This window comes from Papio anubis, chromosome 3, assembly GCF_008728515.1.
Source record: "Papio anubis isolate 15944 chromosome 3, Panubis1.0, whole genome shotgun sequence".
Classification (NCBI taxonomy): domain Eukaryota; kingdom Metazoa; phylum Chordata; class Mammalia; order Primates; family Cercopithecidae; genus Papio; species Papio anubis.
The window spans coordinates 64866454-64886223 of NC_044978.1; the positions used below are offsets into that span (position 1 = coordinate 64866454).

Genomic DNA, 19770 nt, shown 5'->3' on the forward strand with positions numbered 1-19770 from the left:
AAAACAGAATCCTATAGTTTGATTCAGCATCCTGGTAGGTCTAGATGGGCTTCACTGACTTCAGTGTTAATGATCTGATCTAAGAGCATTGGTCTGTTCAGAACTTCGGAGTACCAACTGGAAAGAGGGCAACTCATTGACAATGACTTACTCCATATTACACATATGAAGGACATAGTCGTCTGAGTTCTGAATATCCTGACTCCCTGGTAGTACCAAGCTGTGTCTTTTGTGTTTCAGTGAAACATTAACAAGTAATACTTTTGCGTTATTTTCAGTTTTCATAAGTAAAATTTACTGTTTGTAGAGTACAGTTTTATAATTTTGATACATGCATGGAGTCATGGATCCACCTAGTTGTGATACAGAGCAGTTCCATCACCCCAACAATTCCTACTTGCTGAACTTTTTAGTAAACTCCTTCCCCCACTCCAACCTATGGCAAACACTGACGTAAATTTTATTTCTATAATAGTTTTACTTTTTCCATGTGTCATATAAGTGCAATAGTATGTGCATCCTTTTGGAACTGGGTTCTTCAACTTAGAAAATTCATTTAGGATTCACCCATGCTGTTGTGTGAATCAACCGTAGTTTTTTTTTTCTTTTTTGTTTTTTCTCTTATGACTGAGTGATACTCTGTTGTATGAATATGCCACAGTTAGTTTATCCCTTCGCCAGTAGAAGATCCTGTATGCTGTTTCTAATTGGGGGATTATAAATAAAGCTGCTGTAAACATTTATGTCATTTATGTACAGATTTTCATGTGGCCATATATTTTCAGTTCATTTTGATAAATACTTAGAAGTAGGATTGCTGGGTCATGCAGTAGGTGTAGCTTTAACTTTTTGGGAAACCTGCCAGACTTTTCCAAAGTTATTGTACCGTTGGAAATGGCTGTCATTGCTCTGCACCAGCACTTGATGTTGTCCGGGGTTTTACTTATTTGCACAATTCTAATAGGTGTCTAATGGTATCACACTGTGGTTTTAATTTGAACTTCTCTAATGACTGATGATGCTGAGCATGTTTTTGTGTTTATTTGACACCCCTGTCTTCCTCTCTAAATTGTCTATTTTAATCTTCTGCCCATTTAAAAACAATTTTTGTTTTCTTAGTGTTTTGAGAGTTATGTATTCTGAATATGAGCCTTAGTCAGAAATTTGCTTTACAAATATTTTCTGCCAGTCTTCAGCTTTTCTGTTCATTATCTTAACAGTGTCTAACAGCTGTAGCTAATTTTGATAAAGTCAGGTTTTCAATTTGTTTTTCCTTTATGGATCCCGCTTTTGGTGAAGTGTCTAAAAACTCTTTACCTAACTCAATATTACAAAGATTTTCTCCTAAAAGTTTTATAGTTTTATGTTTTACACTTAAGTTTATGATCTGTGTTGAGTAAATTTTTGTGTGACGGCGTGAGAGATATGTAGTGAAGTTCATCTTTTTTGCATTTGGGCATCCAGCTTGTCATTGTTTGTTCAGAAAAAAAAAAAAAGAAAAAAGAAAAAACCTGCCTTTCTCAATTGAATTACCTCTTCAACTTTGTGAAAAATCATGTTCCTTTATTTATGTTGCTGTTTCCAGAATTTTTATGTATTTGTCTTTAACAAATACTTAACAGACTGCCTTGATTGCACTAGCTTTAATAGTAAATCTTAAAATTGGGTAGTGTGAGTCCTTCAACTTTGTTTTTCTCTTTCAGAAGTATTTTCGTTATTTTAGTATTTTATAATTAATTTTTGAAGCCCCATACCGTATGTCAAACAACTGGAAAATAGTTGTAAATAGTCTTTACCTGGAAATGGGCCTACTTTTTGTTTTCTGCAGGAGGCTTTAATGTGGAGGAGAGGTGAGTTAAGCTAGTCAGGAGTCACGAAATTTGATATTTGTTGTTGCTGTGGGTACCCTCAGTGTACCTCTCACCTCAAATCTTCTAATAATATGTTGTATTTAGAGCAGGGGCTGATTTTCCGGGTGGATTTTTTCAGTATCTACTCTACCTTCAGCTCTCAAATTCTTCTCTTCTGCAACTCTCTCAGCTGTGAGGGCAGAGAATGGGGACATTTTCTGTTTTTCTGATAAAGATTATGTTATACCCCTTGATCTGGGGTGAGGTCTTCTGATCCTGCCCATCCCCTTGCTGTAGGCTGCAGTGGGTTTCACTTGTTCCTCAAGGACAAGTAATGCTTATTCTATTCTTCCCCACCCACTCCTCCTTAAGGCTTTTCCATAGGGGTCATATGGGAGAAGAGCCTAGACTAGGGGTGGGGCTTTATTCCATACTTTTCCCAGCCAGGGTGATTGCTGTATTTTTTAAAGCCCTAAGGGGTCAGTAGAGAAAAGGCAGCGAGAGAGTGTGAACGCTGTTTATCAGTGGCCCCAGGGGCTCCACAGTCTGTCTGTAATTCACAATTTTTCTCCTTCCAGCTTGTCTGAGGTGTTTTGTTAAAAGGCTAGGAGGGACACTCTTCCTATTACTTTATGTCTGAATAAGTGAGGAAGAAAGTGAGCTGAAACCTGATGTTTCACAGAAACAATTTTAAGTCTGAAGACACTTTTTACATGTTCAATCTGTTCATCTATCTATCTAATAGTATGTTCCTTATAATTTATTTATAGGAGCTTTAAAAGGTCATTAATCTCCTAAGAAAAAGGCAGTAAGTAAATTCATTGTATCAAAGGAAAAGAACAATGGATGTCTTTCATTTCAGAATTTCGGCAGCCTTTCTGCCAGGAAATCAAGAGTGTCACCCCAAAAACTATAACTATGTGAAGTACTATATATGTTAATTAGTTAGAATTAGGCCTTCCTCAACGTATATCTACTTCAAAACATCATGTTATACATGGTAAATACATATAATTTTATCTGTCATTTAAAAAAAAAAATTGAGTAAATCAATAAAAGGCTAGCTACAGAAGGATGATCTTGTCATTCCTCATTTTCAAGGCAATTGAAAATGGGGGAAAAACTAACTCAAGGATTTTAAATTGAATTAACAAAAAATTAAGAATGTAATAAATATTGGCTCAATATTAATGAAGGTAAGAAATGTAAAACATTTAGTTAAGGTACACATGCAAAGTCAAACCCTGTATCATACCGTTGCTTTTAAAGATGGTGTTATCTTTGTATGATTGTGATAACCAACTGTCATTACATTATCTCTTTTGGAATAATAATATACATGTATGTAATTATTCACAAATACAGAAAAGTCTGTTTTAGACTGTCTAAATTTTTGTTTTGTGTATACATACTTTGGTGGGATTTTCATTTTACAAGTGATAAAATGTTACCTAACAGAAAAATGTAAATCTATGTGTCACTTGATATAGATATCCCCAAATAGGTGCTTTTGAAATTATTGAAAGGGAACTTAATATGGGAATTCTGAGTTTATTAAATTTTTAATCCTTTGTTTTAAAGTAACAAAACTTTTTCCATCAAGTATCATTCATTCGTGAAGCAAATTTATTGAGTGTTTATCATGTGCTAAGAGTGGTTTTAAGTGCTGGGAAACTTAACAGTGCACAAGATAGGCATAATTCCTGCCCTCCTGGAGCCTACATAATAGGGCAAGGAGATGTGGAGGTGTGCAGGAGCTTCACTCTCAGCCTTATAACAAAAGCAGTACAGAAGTAACCCAACAAGTTAATCTAAGAATGTGATAAATGCTACAAAGAAACAATTGCAGGAACAGTAATGGTGATGAGGGCTGCTTTAGATATGGTGGTCAGAGAAGGCTTATTTCAGGAATGAAACTTCTGCTGAAATAAGAAATACTGCCCGGGGGAGGGAGCTTTCTTGACAGAGAGAAAAAAATCTCAGTGTTAGAAATAGGTGCTGAATGGAAAAAAAAAAAGCTTGGTGTTAAAACAGAAAGGAAGACAATGTGCTAAAACAAAAAGGAGGACTTAGGAATGAATCCTATCTGCTTTTAACATGATGAAGACCATTTTAAATAGTACTGGAAAATAGCTTCAAGGCAAGAAAGTGAATGAAAAGCTCTGTGTGTTTTGAAACTATGAGAGACCTATAATCCCAAACCTCAATATAATGTGAGAGTGAATATCAAATTGAGATGCAAAGCTGGCAGACCATTATTCATTGAAATAAGTGCATATTCTGATGAATATCAAGAGGACAAAAGCTCTCATTTGATCCCAGGGAGATAAGTTATAGACTTATGCTAGAAGTTTCCTGGACCCAGATAAGCATATAGAAAGAATGAAGAGGGCAGGGCAGAAGGAGTCACACAGATGAACCATGTATGTGCAGGAGGAAGGTATTACGTGTAGTATTTGGTGTAGTAAAAGGTATTGGGTGTAGTAAACTCTACGGGTTGTGTACGTCCCTACAGCTTTTGATCTTAATTGACTGGGGAGAAGTCCAAGCTCAAATAAATTGTTTATACCTATAACTTATGATGCATAAGGAGACTTCTTGCCAGCCTGGACACTGTATACACTTAACTTGTAATTGCTGATCCGGAAAGAATGTACTCAAAAAGAGCTATCACAGGATACATAAAATACATCTCAAGAACAAATGGGGAAGGAATGTGAAAAACGGGGCACAAGAAACACCATAAAAAAATGTTTCCATCGAACAAATGGAATCTGTGACCAAATATATTGCCTTAAATGAAAACAATGAGTGATTGCATGAGTTAAACAGTTGCATGAAGCAGAGATGTAAGTGCTTGGAAAAGAGTTGGTGAAACAACAGAATGAGATGGAACATAGCAAAAGTCTTTTCTCACTATCACTGAACTGGGGAATCCCCTCAGAAATGTGACATAAAACTTAGAAGCTATAAATGGAAAACAGTAAAGACTGATGTGTTATCTATATAAAAGTAAAAAAAAAGAAAAAAGAAATTGTACATGTCCAAGAAAAACCTTTCAAAAAGTCAAAAGAAAAATGACAAATGGTGGAAAAAAATTGTATTACATACAACAAACAATTTCTTTTTTTCTTTTTTTTTTTGAGACGGAATCTCACTCTGTCACCCAGGCTGGAGTGGAGTGGCACTATCTCAATTTCTTAACACTTAAAGAGTGCCAATAAGAGAAAAATTAGCAGTCTTTGAGGAAATGGGTAAAGTGTATGAAAACACAATTTAAAGAAAAAGAAATATGATTCCTAGGCACATGTGAATATGATTGCCCTTATGGTAAGGAATTATAAATTTAAAACATAAAGGGGTACATAAATAGAAGGGATATGTTCTAATATTCAGTAATACAATAGAGAAAGTTAATAATTTATTACATTTCAAAATAGCTAGAAAAGAAGAATTGTAATGTTCTTAATACACAGAAAATATAAATGTTTGAGGTAATAGGTACCATGATTACCCTGATTTGATCATTACACATTGCATGTAAGTATCAAAATATCACATGTTCCCCCAAAATATGTACAACCATTATATATTATAATATATAGTATATAATAATATATATAATATAGTTTTTTTCACTATAATGAGGATGCCATTTTTCACCTAGCTGTAGAAAAAGTAAATAACATTAATCACTATTATGGAGGGGCTAGGAAAATACCTAGTGTTACACAGCTGTTGCCTATGTGTGTATAAATATATACATTACATATATGTGCATGATAAATGTGTACACACACATTACATATATGAGTATACACATTACGTATGTGTGTGTATATGTGTGTGTGTGTGTGTGTATGTGTATAATTTATAAGGGGAGCATCACTTTGGCAGTATCTATCAAAATATACATGAAGGTGCCTCTTAATCTGACAATTCTATTCCTAGTAATATATCCTACTGACATACATGTACATTACAAAATAATGTGGGCAAAAACATGATAAATTTAAACTGTACTCTATCAGCAACTACATTAAGTGTAAATGATAAATGTCTTAATTAAATGATAGAATTTGGGTAAAAATACAAGATTTAATTATATGTTACCTATAACAATTACACTTCACATATAAAGAGGCAAATAGCTTAAATATAAAAGAATAGAAAAGTATATACCATGCTAACCCTAATTAAAAGAAAGGTGGTGTGCCTACGTTAATATCAAAGTAGATTTTGGAGAAAAGAATATTACCAGGTATAAAGAGAGTCATTTCCTAATGATACAGAGGCCAGTTTCTTAAGAGGATATAACAGTCATAACATTTGTACACCTTATAACAGAACTTCAAAATATAGGAAGCAAAACTAACTATTTTAAGAAGTAGACACTTATATTCAAATATTTTAACTCTCTCTTTTTAACAATTGATAGAGTAAATAAACCAAAACTCAATAAGTACATAGGACACTTGGACAATACTGTTACCAAATGAACCTAATTGTCAATTGCAGAACAGTCTGCCCAGCAACAACAGTGTATACATTCTTTTTAAGTGCATACACAGCATTTGCTAGGATAGATATACTGTGGGCCATAAAATAAGTCACAATAAATTTGAAGCTATGGAAGTTATACGAAACATGTTATCTGATACAATTGTATTAAACTGTGATAATACAGATAAAAGTAACTGGGACATTCTCAATTATTTGAAAGCTATATAGCTTACTTCTAAATAATGGATGTTTTAAAGAAGAAATCAAAGGGAAATTATTTTTAAGTGGATGATACTGAAAATGCTTAGAGGGAAATTAACAGCATTAAAGGATTATATTAGAGGAGAAAGAAAGTATGAAAAATGACTTCAATTTCCACTATAAGAAACTAGGTAAAGAAGAGCAGATATCCTGGAATAGGCGAAAGAAAGGAGATAATCACTAAATCCTACTAATATTACTCACCAAATTTCTTTCAAATCTGTCTACTTTTTGCTATCCCCACTTCTACTAATGAATAATTTACTTTCTCACCGTTGGTTATGGCTAGTCAGTGGACCATGGTGGGTAAGAGTGGAGACTAGGGTGACCCCCACTATGATGTGCCCAGGACTAGGGGAGAAGATTGGGAAGAGGCAGGGCTGGGTCCTGAGATAGTGCTTGAAACTGGGAATGTCCCAGGCAAACCAGGATGGATGGTCATAGGTTTTGGAACCAGACCTTGGACTTGAATCCCTTTCTTACCACTTATAAAGTAACAAGTGACTGATCCTCTTGTGGCTTGATTACCTCTCCTGGAAATGAGTATTATAATAGTACCTACCTTAAATAATTAATGTGAGAATCAGATGAGTTAATGGATGTGTGAAGTACTTAAAGCATATAGAGCACTGAATTTAAGTTGGCAGTGATGGCCTTGGTGATAGTGGTAGTTCTGGATGGAGATTTTTTTTTCTAAGTTCTAAGCATTGGCCTCATATGTCACTCTTTCCTTCTGGACTTACCTACATCAAATTTTCCTTCACATACACCAGAGTTGTCTTTCTAAACTCCAATATAAACTTACCAATTTTCTGCTTAAAATATTTCAGTGGCTCCTTAATACCCTTAGGGCAAAGCCCACAATTTATAATACCCAGCATTACTCATTTTCATGATTCTCATAATTCTTTCTTCCATACTTCACTGGTTTTTCTCTTCTTTAAGCCTTTGCATGTGCTGTTGCCTCAACTAGATTTTCTTTCCTGTGTCCTCCAGCTGTTTCTCCTGACTAAACAACTCCTGGCTCATTACCTTACTAACCTCAATTCCCAATTTCCCCGACCTGTCCTCCACACTTTCCCTATCAAAAGTAACTTAAGATGGCTTCCTGTGTGCTATATCTGAAGTGGTACTTATTATGTACATTATTCTAGTATATTGTGCTCTATATGTATTGTACTATATGACTAGGTTACTGATTTTTCATCAGCCATCTTTGTGCTCATAATGGACAAAATATATGTGTAAGATACAATAGAGTAAGTTTTCCCAAACTCAGCACGTTCCTTGCCAGGATTACCCCACCTTCCCTTTACCCTCCTGTATCAGTGTGATTGGTTCCTCAAAACTTAGTTCATCTTGAGCACCTAATATATGAATATTATTCTGACATTCTCTTCCTTCCCTACCTAATGCACTTCAGTTAGTCATTTCTTCTTATCTTGTTAGCAGTTTTGCTGCTTTTTCTCTTAGCACTGAGACCACTGCATTGCAGTTCATTGATTTTCCATTCTAGCTTGCAACAATGTCAAGTCTGTAGGTTCTACTGTGGGCACTATGCTAGGTTGTGGGGCTACACTGATGAGCAAAACCAATTTAGTCTCTCTTCTCTTGATGCTTACAGCTAAAGAGAAATAAAAAAAAGACATTAAATAATTAAATATAAAATTGAAAATTTGATAGTGGAGTGGAAAAGAACTGTATTTGACATTATGAAAGCATGTAATAGGGATTTGACCTTGAGAAGGTTACTTTCAAAATTGAAGATAAACTATATGAAGAGAGACAGGAAGTGCATGTCAGGCAGAGGAAACTGCAAATGAAAAGGCCCACGTGTGATCGTGTCTCATGAAGTCATTGAAAGAAGGCTAGTCTGGCTGGAATAACATTTGAAGTGACCCTGGCTGCAGTAGAAACTCACAAGAGGGGAGCTATTGGAGGCATGTAGATTGTTAGGGTAGCCCAGGTAAAAGAGATGAAGAATTGAGGTAGTTTGGCCTACAGTGATGATGATACTGGATATTTGAGATTTTTTTTAAAAGAAATATTGATTCTTACATGGTGATAAATTAGATATTGGTGGCTATTACATTGAAAGACTAAGAAAACAGTTTTAGAAAACATTATTTGTAAGTTTCTGGTGTGCATAACTGGATGGATTATTTCCTCTTCACTGTTGTATCTGCTCAGCACCTTGTTGACCCCACAGCACACATCAAGTAAATATTTGTTGAAAATGAATGAGCATTGTTGTATTTATGAAAACGTTATATTCAACTACAATATAAGTTACACGCATAGGAAATGCATTAATTAATGGAGTAAAGCATAATACTTTGTTATTTACTTTGCAATTTGAAAATACGTCAAATGGGATCTAGAATATAGTTGATCTTTGTAGTCTTTTAAAATAAAATTTGTGAAAGACGACCTTGTATAAATTGCAGTAATTTTGTGAGAAAAATGGTGATAAAATACTTCTAAATTCTACAGAACTCTTGATATTTTTCTTTTTATTAAGGTGATCCCCAGAGTTTGTTTTGTTTTCCACTCTGCAACACATTTTAGCTTTGTCATAAGGAAATCACACTTTTTATCACTGACTGAAAAGAATCAGAAAGGGAATTTTGAAATACAGTTTTCTTCAGTTCTGAATGCCTTTGTTAATTATGCTGAATTACACACATGCACCCACACACACTCTTTATTGTTCAAAATGCTGTAATTGGAAATACAAACTGTTTGGGACCAGTATTGTACTTAAAGTAAGGAATTGAAACTTGTATAATATTTTTTTTCTAATACCTTATTTTATTCTTAAAGAATTTATAATTAATACTCTAATGGTTGAATAATAAATCTTATAGCCACGTAACATTCAAAATGCTCATGTGTATGTGTTTTACAGATGTGTTCTACTCCCTCTACTGGGAATGAAGCCTCCCCAGCAAAGCCTATACCTGCTTGTTGATTCTGTTGATGAAGGGTGTAACATTACTGAAGGTGAACAAACGTCTACCAGCTTATCTGGGACTGTTGCAGAACTTTTAGCTGGTCACCATGAGTTCTTTCCACCATGGCTATTGCTTCTCTGTTCTGCCCGAAAGCAGAGTAAGGCTGTTACTAAAATGTTTACTGGTAAGCATACTGCCATCCTCAAATGCTTTTCATTAATGCACTAGTTTCTTAGAGGGAAAGGAATGCAGTTGAAAATCTGCATGTTGCATTTGCTCCTTCTATCAGCTATTCTCTACTGTGCCTTTTGAAATTTATATAAAAAAGCCTTAGCGTGTTTTTAAGATCATTTAAACATTACCTTTTTTTCAAGATTCTTTTCCTAAGTTCTTTAGTAAAGGTTAGGAGTATCTCATGCCATTATTTGCTGCTATACATCTTGGGGCTCTGTTTATTATGCTGTTGTATCATGATCAGTTTAAACCTTTTTCTGATGTTTCAGATTACAGTCTATATAATACATAAAAGTACACTATCAGAGTTTCTTTTTTTATTTTTTTATTTTCTCTTACTTTTTCTTACTTTTCTTTATTTACTACCATAATAAAGTTGTGGTTACTCCTATTAGATTATGTAACACACTCCTCTTTGTCTTGTGGGAAAAAAAAAGGAGTGTAAAACAAGGACCTGTCACAGGATATATAGTGTAATTGGAGAGACATTAATTAAGTTAATGGTTAATTGGTCATATAACTTTTGAGTAGTTCTATACATTTTACAGTATGTTGAAATCTTACTAGTTTGTTAAAATAATTTTCTATAATCTGCTTTATTCCTTCTTTCAGGTTGTCCCTCTTCAATTCCTTTGCTACTAATGGCAGCACTTTTGGTTTCCACATATGGCATTCTTTTTTGTTGTTATTGATAAAAATGTAGTTGGTAAAAGTTTAGTAATTTAAATGACAATAGCTAACACTTATATAGCACTTAGTATGTCAGGCGTGGGTAAAGTAGAAGCCCCTTTTGGCCTGTGTCACCATTCCTTTCTTTTCCTCATTAGAGAAAACCAGTATTATTAACTTATTTTATATGCTTTCAGCTCATATTTTATATTATGTATGTTTATAGTTTACATAAATGAAACACTGCATACACCACCTTAGCTTTTACCACTCACTAGCCATGTGACTTTACACAATTTATATTCTCTGTGCCTCTGTTTCGTTATCTATAAAATGAGGATTTTAATATTACTTTTCTTATAGGATTTTTGTAAGGTTAAATGACAAATTACATATGAAGCACTTACAACAATGCCTAATACATAGTAAGTGCTTCAGAAATATATCGTTGCTATTATTATTTCTCTTTTTTTTAGCAAACATTATTTTTGAGCCATATTCATTATAAATTCGTTTCATTGGGTTTAATTGGTAGATAGTACTCCTTCCCATCAATAAACCTTCTATTATTTTTCCATTATCCTTTTCATGGACATTTACATCATTTTCAGTTTTTTGCTGTTTCAAAAATGCTTCATGAACATATTTGTTCATGTATTCTTGTCCACGTGTACTGAAAGTTTATGTTATAAATATAGACTTGTAATTGTTGGATTATAGAGTATGTATATTTTGAACTCCAGTTAATTTTCTTTTTTTTTGAAACATTCATTATTTAAAATGTTGGGCTGTATATAAACATGACCACTTCTCTGTTCATGGTAGATGTGGAATTTTGAGGTAAAAATATAAGGATATTGCTAAAGGTATTAATACATATTGTCAAATTGCCTTCCAAAAGGATATATATCATCATATTCCTGCCTGAAAATGTTGAGTGGTTTCTTTTTACTTGCGCCAGTATTGAATTATGTCTTTTTTAAATTTGTCAATGTGATATGTGGAAAATACGCTATCATTTTTATTTGTACTTCTTGTTTACTGTTGAACCCTTTCTCCCTTATGCCTGTTTCATCAATTTGCCTTTTTTCCATGAAGTTCTACTATCTGACCTTTGTGTTTTTATTGGGAAGTCAAAGTTATTTTCTTACTGATTTTCAGGGCTTTTATTTGATATTTTTTCAATTCTTTGCAACTGTTTTCTTCAGCTTTTTAAAATTGTAATGATTATTTTGAAGTATATTATACGTAAACTAATGTATTGTCCTTTACTACTCTGTATTCTTACTTTACCTTTAATGATTTTGCCCGTATAGAATATTTTTTACTAAAAGGTATGAAATAAAGCTCTAACTTAAATAATTTGTAAAACCATAAATTTTCTCAGCAATTTATTGACTTCCTTTACAATTACTTGGTGATATTTTTTTCATCATACATTAAGTTTGGGTGTGTGTAGATATAGATATGTCTGTGTGCTATTACTGTATTTCTAAACTATTCATCTGCTCTTCTAAACTATCTGTCAGCATCATTTTGCAAATAAAATATTGGCTTAATGTTTGTAATTTTCTTGTACAATTACTTCCCAGCCCTCTTTGCCACCAATATTATTATTTTAAATTATATATTTTTACTTGTATTCTTCTAGGTTGTAATATCATATTTTAAATTATAACTGTCAGTAATATAAGCCAAAAAAATTAAGATTTTGATAAAATTGCAATTTAAATAAGAAATAATTTGCTGTTTAAAATATGCTTTCTTTCTACTCATAAACATAGCATATCTGTGCATTTATTCAAGTTTCTCCTTAGATTTTCCAGTTTTCCTTCTATGTGTCCTACACATATCTTTCTGGTTTTTGCTTATGCTTTAAGTTGAAATGTATGAGTTTCAAGCTGTATGCATTCGAAATTATCATCATAGCCATAAGATCTTTACTGTGTCTAAATTGGCTTCATCTACTCATATCTGAGGATTAAGCCTTTGGAAAGAGAGTTTTTACAACGTTTCTGATGTATTCACCATACTGATCATTAGCATTTTCATTAATGGCTTCAGATTAATCTAGTGAAAATCACTTTGGCACTAAGCAGAATTTTGACTACAACTAGGGTATCATCATAGGCTGATAGTTGTTAGGCCTTGTTATGGGACTTAAATAACAGCCTATTTCAAAACATTTTGTGCACAAAAAATTAACCTTCCAATATTTTTTAAAGATTATTTATGTATTTATTTTATCTGATTATAAAAGTAATACAGGCTCTATTTAGAACATATTTTAAATGAGAACATACACAAATATTACACCAGAGGTAAAATAATAATTAAGCATTCTTAACACATTGTATTAAATTCTGTATATGTTTCCCTTCCTAGTTGAGATCATGCTATATATCAATTTGATTTTCTGCTTTTTAAATTTAACATTGACAGACCTTTCAGTGTCACCATATTGTCTTTTTAATGACTATTTAATGCCTACATATTTTATTTGTATATTAATATGCTGGCATTTGCTTAAATTTCTTGTTAGGTTTTATTTTCATATTGCTTATCCTCACAGGTTCTTCATGATGATAAGTAATTTCAGTAAGCATCAATTTATAAATATTGGCACAGATCTTCTTTTTCACTCTGTTTTCACCAGTACTACGTGATGCCATACCCTGACAAATAATTGAAGCAAGAATAGAAAATAATAGAAATGTTTCAAGTAAGAATAGAAAAGTTCAAGTAAGAATGAAATAGAAAAATACTTCTATTCAAGTAAGAATAGAAAAGCAATAGGGAGGTAGGTGGTCCATCATTTCAGTAAGTCATGTTTTTATTCCCCTAGAAGGTTTGATTATTTTTCAACCCTATCTTATGTTTAAAAGTGCTTTGATGGCAATATATTGTGTGTGTTCATAATAGGAGGATTACATGTGTATTAGTCAGAAGTTATAATTTTAAAAAGTAATTATTTTCAGTACCTTAATTCAAGATATTTAAGTTGTTGATTAATAGATATTCTTAATCCTGTTTTAATGAACAGATAACTATTGATAATGAACATAATAATTTCTTCTGTCTAAATTTCATATTATTAAGTATTTAGATTGGGGGAGATTTATTCTCTAAATTATAAATTCTTTGTAAGTTTTCTTTATGAAATTCTATACTTTCTTATAGAATTAATCCTGTGTCCCTAGTCCCTCCTCTTTATTCCCCTATCAAACACTTGAGTTTTCTTTCACAGCTTTCTATTCTTGTTCCTATCTTAATGAAAAGAGCAAACTTGAAGTCAAACAAAACAATCAAAATTCTGATTTATCACTTTCTAGCTGTGTTACTGTGAGCAATTTATTTAGCCTTTCTGAGCTTTAGGTTCCTCATTTTTTTAAATAGAAATACTTATCTCACAGGCTTAACAGACAAGTTTATATAATGAGTACTTAAAGTGCTGCGTTAGAAATAGTTGACTCTCAGTAAAGGTTGCTCTCTTTTATTCTTTTCTGTAGAACCATTCCTGTTACTGTGGAGTTTCCGTCTTAATAATCTCAAGTTCCAATCATGACATCTTAGTTAATTAGATTTAAATTTTAGATATTTATTCATAATGTTTTATATGATCTTTCATGTAAATAAGTAATGTAATATAAAGTATTACATAACTTCAGAAACTTTAAAACACTATATAATGTAAGATAATATTATTTCTTAAGTAACTTATTTTATTAGCAATGTACTAGGTATTTCCCTTATCTAACTTAAATTTTTAAGTGAATTGATAAAGCCAAAAACAAATGGACACACAGAAAAAGATTTGGAGGCAAATCATCTCACGTCATTGGTAAATGTAGATTGCTGTAAATTTCTAGGTATGTTTTTAAACCCTTCTTTGGTGAGGAGTGACTTTCATAATTGAAATTTATCTTCTGAAATTATTTCTGTTAAGGATTTAATAATCAATTGTGCATGTATACATATATATGTAAAATTAGATTCTATTTTTATATAGATTTAGGGCTATATAAATCGATATACAAAAGGCTGTATTAGGACAACTTTGTTATTCATATTTCATTCTTGGTAGGTTGTTTTTTTCAATAACTGTCCATTTTATCTACATACTTAAAGCTTAGTATTACAAAATTGAATTCATCAACTTTTTCTCCAGACCTATTATTTGTCCTTCAGTGGTCTCTTTTTCACTCCTGTTGGCAGAACCGCAAGTTAATGTCAGCTTCAACTCCTCCTTCTCTCTTTAATTCTCCACATTCACCAAATACTATAGAATCTAGCTCTGATTAAAAATTCCCAAGTCCATCATGTTATTTTTGCTGCTGCTGCTACAACTGCTGCCACACCATGGGTGTTCAGGCTCATAGTGCTTTTCATCTAGAGTTTATCACCGCCTCTTCAAAAAAGGTTTTTCCTTTAGTTTTGACTTGCTCCAGTTCTTCTTTAGATGTTAGAATATTCCTTCAAAATGCAAATCTGGTCATGTTAGAGACTTGGTAAGTTCATTCACTCAGCAGTTTTTTGTTCTGTAAGATGAATACACAATTATCTAATAAATTCATATCTGTACATCATAATGTCATCTCCCTTTAGACAGTGAAATTATGGCTTCCTTTAAAGAATTTAAAATGAGTTTAAAATAGCTATAGCTAGCATATTTTTAGGTTGGTTTAAGTTTTATTATTTATTTTACAGTGCTGAAGTTTTTTTACCATAATTTGGCCAAAAGGTTGGATCTTAATTGGTTCAAGCTATTTATTGATGGTCTGAGATTTAGTTATTTTAATTTGATAAAATGTACAGTAATGTAGTTTAAAGGCAATGACTAGATATTCTAATTGTATGTAAATACTGAGTTACATAATTAAGACTAGTGTACATTCAAGTGTATAGGTGAAAATATAAATTATTTATATGGAAAAGATTTCATAAAAAGAAACCTTACTTGTTATATCCCCTGCAACCTTTTTTCCTAATCACTTGGGAGTTCAGATAATGTTAACTGGGTACTTTTATGGTTATGTAAGACTGTCTGCGTCTTAATTAGTATCTATTACAATGGAGTTGAGAGAGGCACCAAGCTACTAAAGGAATAAGTAGTTTGATTTGTAGGTAGGAAAATGAAATTTTTCTGCCATCGGTGTGCTTTTACAGAAAGAAAAGAAAACTGTTTACATACTAATAGGTATTAATTGATCTGCTTATTAGTATTAATTTATTAATTGATTTATTTGTTAGTTTATTATATGTTGAAGACATTATCTTTGAAGATATGGTAACTTCTATAATCCTTTTCAACTGACGACATCTACTTTTTTATCTCTTCTTTAGGTTTTCGAAAAATAAGTTTAGATGACCTTCGGAAGGCATATATTGTCAAGGATGTTCAGCAGTACATTCTTCATCGTTTAGATCAAGAAGAAGCTTTGCGACAACACCTAACAAAAGAAACTGCAGAGATGTTAAATCAACTGCACATTAAAAGCAGCGGATGCTTTCTTTACCTAGAACGAGTTTTAGATGGAGTTGTAGAAAATTTTATTATGTTAAGAGAAATTCGTGACATCCCAGGAACTCTAAATGGCTTATATCTCTGGCTATGCCAAAGACTTTTTGTAAGAAAACAATTTGCAAAGGTTCAGCCTATTTTGAATGTGATTCTTGCAGCCTGCCGACCTTTGACCATAACGGAATTATATCATGCAGTATGGACCAAAAACATGTCGTTAACTTTGGAAGATTTTCAACGCAAGTTAGATGTCCTCTCCAAACTTCTTGTTGATGGACTAGGAAATACAAAAATACTGTTTCACTATAGTTTTGCAGAGTGGCTTCTGGATGTGAAACACTGTACTCAGAAGTATTTATGTAATGCAGCAGAAGGACACAGAATGTTGGCCATGAGTTATACCTGTCAAGCCAAGAATTTAACACCACTGGAAGCACAAGAATTTGCCTTGCACTTAATTAACTCAAACTTACAATTAGAGACAGCAGAGTTAGCTCTGTGGATGATATGGAATGGTACACCTGTTAGAGATTCCCTTTCTACTTTAATACCCAAGGAACAAGAAGTACTGCAGCTGTTGGTTAAAGCTGGGGCTCATGTCAACAGTGAAGATGATCGCACATCATGCATAGTTCGACAAGCCTTAGAAAGAGAGGATTCCATTCGGACATTATTAGATAATGGAGCTTCAGTAAATCAGTGTGATTCAAATGGGAGAACATTATTGGCTAATGCCGCATATAGTGGCAGTCTTGATGTAGTCAATTTACTTGTCTCTAGGGGAGCAAATTTAGAGATAGAAGATGCTCATGGACATACACCACTCACCCTAGCGGCTAGACAAGGACATACTAAGGTGGTTAATTGTTTGATTGGGTGTGGAGCAAATATTAATCATACTGATCAAGATGGTTGGACAGCATTAAGATCTGCTGCTTGGGGTGGCCATACTGAGGTAGTTTCTGCACTACTTTATGCTGGCGTAAAAGTGGATTGTGCAGATGCTGATAGCCGAACAGCTTTGAGAGCAGCAGCATGGGGAGGACATGAGGATATTGTACTGAATTTGCTACAACATGGTGCTGAAGTGAACAAAGCTGATAATGAAGGTAGAACTGCTTTGATAGCAGCAGCATACATGGGACACAGGGAGATTGTGGAACACCTCCTGGACCATGGAGCAGAAGTAAATCATGAGGACGTTGATGGCAGGACTGCACTCTCTGTAGCTGCACTTTGTGTGCCTGCAAGTAAAGGACACGCATCAGTTGTTAGCCTTTTAATCGATCGAGGTGCTGAAGTAGATCATTGTGATAAAGATGGCATGACTCCACTGCTGGTAGCTGCCTATGAAGGACATGTTGATGTGGTTGACTTACTTCTAGAAGGGGGAGCAGATGTAGATCACACCGATAACAATGGTCGTACACCCCTCTTAGCAGCAGCTTCTATGGGTCATGCATCAGTTGTAAATACACTTTTGTTTTGGGGTGCAGCTGTGGATAGTATTGATAGTGAAGGTAGGACAGTCCTCAGTATAGCTTCAGCACAAGGAAATGTTGAGGTGGTACGTACTCTACTGGATAGAGGGTTAGATGAAAATCACAGAGATGATGCTGGATGGACACCTTTGCACATGGCAGCTTTCGAAGGGCACAGATTAATATGTGAAGCACTTATTGAACAAGGTGCTAGAACAAATGAGATTGACAATGATGGACGAATCCCTTTCATATTAGCTTCACAAGAGGGTCATTATGATTGTGTTCAAGTATTATTGGAAAACAAATCTAACATTGATCAAAGAGGTTATGATGGAAGAAACGCACTGCGAGTTGCTGCATTAGAAGGGCACAGGGACATTGTTGAATTGCTTTTTAGCCATGGAGCTGATGTTAACTGCAAAGATGCCGATGGTAGGCCCACACTTTATATCTTGGCTTTAGAAAATCAACTTACAATGGCCGAATATTTTTTAGAAAATGGTGCAAACGTAGAAGCAAGTGATGCTGAAGGAAGGACAGCACTTCATGTCTCTTGCTGGCAAGGCCATATGGAAATGGTGCAGGTTCTGATAGCATACCATGCTGATGTCAATGCTGCAGACAATGAAAAGCGCTCTGCTTTGCAGTCTGCAGCCTGGCAGGGCCATGTAAAAGTGGTTCAGCTTCTAATTGAGCATGGTGCTATAGTTGACCATACATGTAACCAAGGTGCAACTGCACTCTGTATTGCAGCCCAGGAAGGGCACATTGATGTTGTGCAGGTCTTATTAGAGCATGGTGCTGATCCAAACCATGCTGATCAATTTGGACGCACTGCTATGCGTGTTGCAGCCAAAAATGGACATTCTCAAATAATTAAATTATTAGAAAAATACGGTGCATCTAGTTTGAATGGCTGTTCCCCATCACCTGTTCACACAATGGAGCAAAAACCTCTGCAGTCAGTGTCTTCAAAAATGCAGTCATTAACAATTAAATCAAATAGCTCTGGTAGTACTGGTGGAGGGGATATGCAGCCTTCGTTACGTGGTTTACCTAATGGGCCAGCTCATGCATTTAGTTCTCCTTCAGAATCTCCAGATTCTACAGTTGACCGGCAGAAGTCATCACTGTCAAATAATTCCCTAAAAAGCTCAAAAAATTCATCTTTGAGAACTACTTCATCTACAGCAACAGCTCAAACAGTGCCAATTGATAGCTTTCACAACTTGTCATTTACAGAGCAAATTCAGCAGCATTCATTGCCACGAAGTAGAAGTCGACAGTCAATTGTTTCCCCATCTTCCACAACACAGTCCTTAGGACAGAGTCATAATTCACCAAGTAGTGAATTTGAGTGGAGTCAAGTAAAGCCCAGTTTGAAGTCAACTAAAGCAAATAAAGGGGGGAAATCAGAAAATTCTGCCAAGTCTGGATCAGCTGGGAAAAAAGCAAAACAAAGTAATTCTTCACAGCCAAAGGTTTTAGAATATGAAATGACTCAGTTTGATAAAAGAGGACCTATAGCCAAACCCGGGACTGCTGCACCACCTAAACAAATGCCAGCAGAATCTCAGTGCAAAATTACGATACCGTCAGCTCAGCAGGAAATTGGTCGATCTCAACAGCAGTTTCTTATTCACCAACAAAGTGGGGAACAGAAGAAGAGAAATGGAATAATGACAAATCCAAATTACCATCTTCAGAGCAACCAGGTTTTTCTTGGTAGGGTTTCAGTCCCACGAACAATGCAAGATAGAGGGCATCAGGAAGTGTTGGAGGGATACCCTTCCTCAGAGACAGAATTAAGCCTTAAACAAGCTCTGAAGATTCAGATTGAAGGTTCTGACCCTAGCTTCAACTATAAAAAGGAAACACCATTATAGAAGGTAATATTTTGTCAACATAAAGAGTAAAAAACAAAAGTATAGTTCCCTCTACTTGGAATGCTCTTTTCCCCGATCACAAGGCCAATTCCCTCAGTTAATCTCTCCTCGGATGTCATCTGGGCCAGACCTTCCTCATCACCCCTTTACATCAGAATTCTCCTGCCTGTAGCAGTCCTTTCCCCCTTTCCTGCATTATGTTATCCAAAGCACTTACTATTTAAAATACTTGAGATGTTTTGTTTATTATATTTATTTTTCTCCTCTGTACTAAAAATACAACCTGTGTGAGGTTAGGGATTTTTATCTGTTCACTACCGTATTTCATGTACTTGGAATAGTACTTGGACCTATGGTAGTTTCCCAGTAAAAATTTGTTGAATAAGTGAACAAACGAATGAATGAATG

At 34.2% G+C, this 19770-nt stretch overlaps 1 protein-coding gene across 2 annotated transcripts in view; it reads left to right on the forward strand.

The window, feature by feature from the left end:
* The window catches only part of ANKRD50 (ankyrin repeat domain 50), a 45460-nt gene that overhangs the window by 21163 nt on the left and 4527 nt on the right, over positions 1 to 19770 (forward strand). For both annotated transcript variants that reach the window (XM_021938780.2, XM_009207530.3), the window contains 2 exons: positions 9523 to 9752; positions 15815 to 19365. In XM_021938780.2, the coding sequence (XP_021794472.1) occupies positions 9523 to 9752; positions 15815 to 19362 (3778 nt within the window). In that variant the 3' untranslated portion in view covers positions 19363 to 19365. The remainder of the gene's footprint in view (positions 1 to 9522; positions 9753 to 15814; positions 19366 to 19770) is intronic.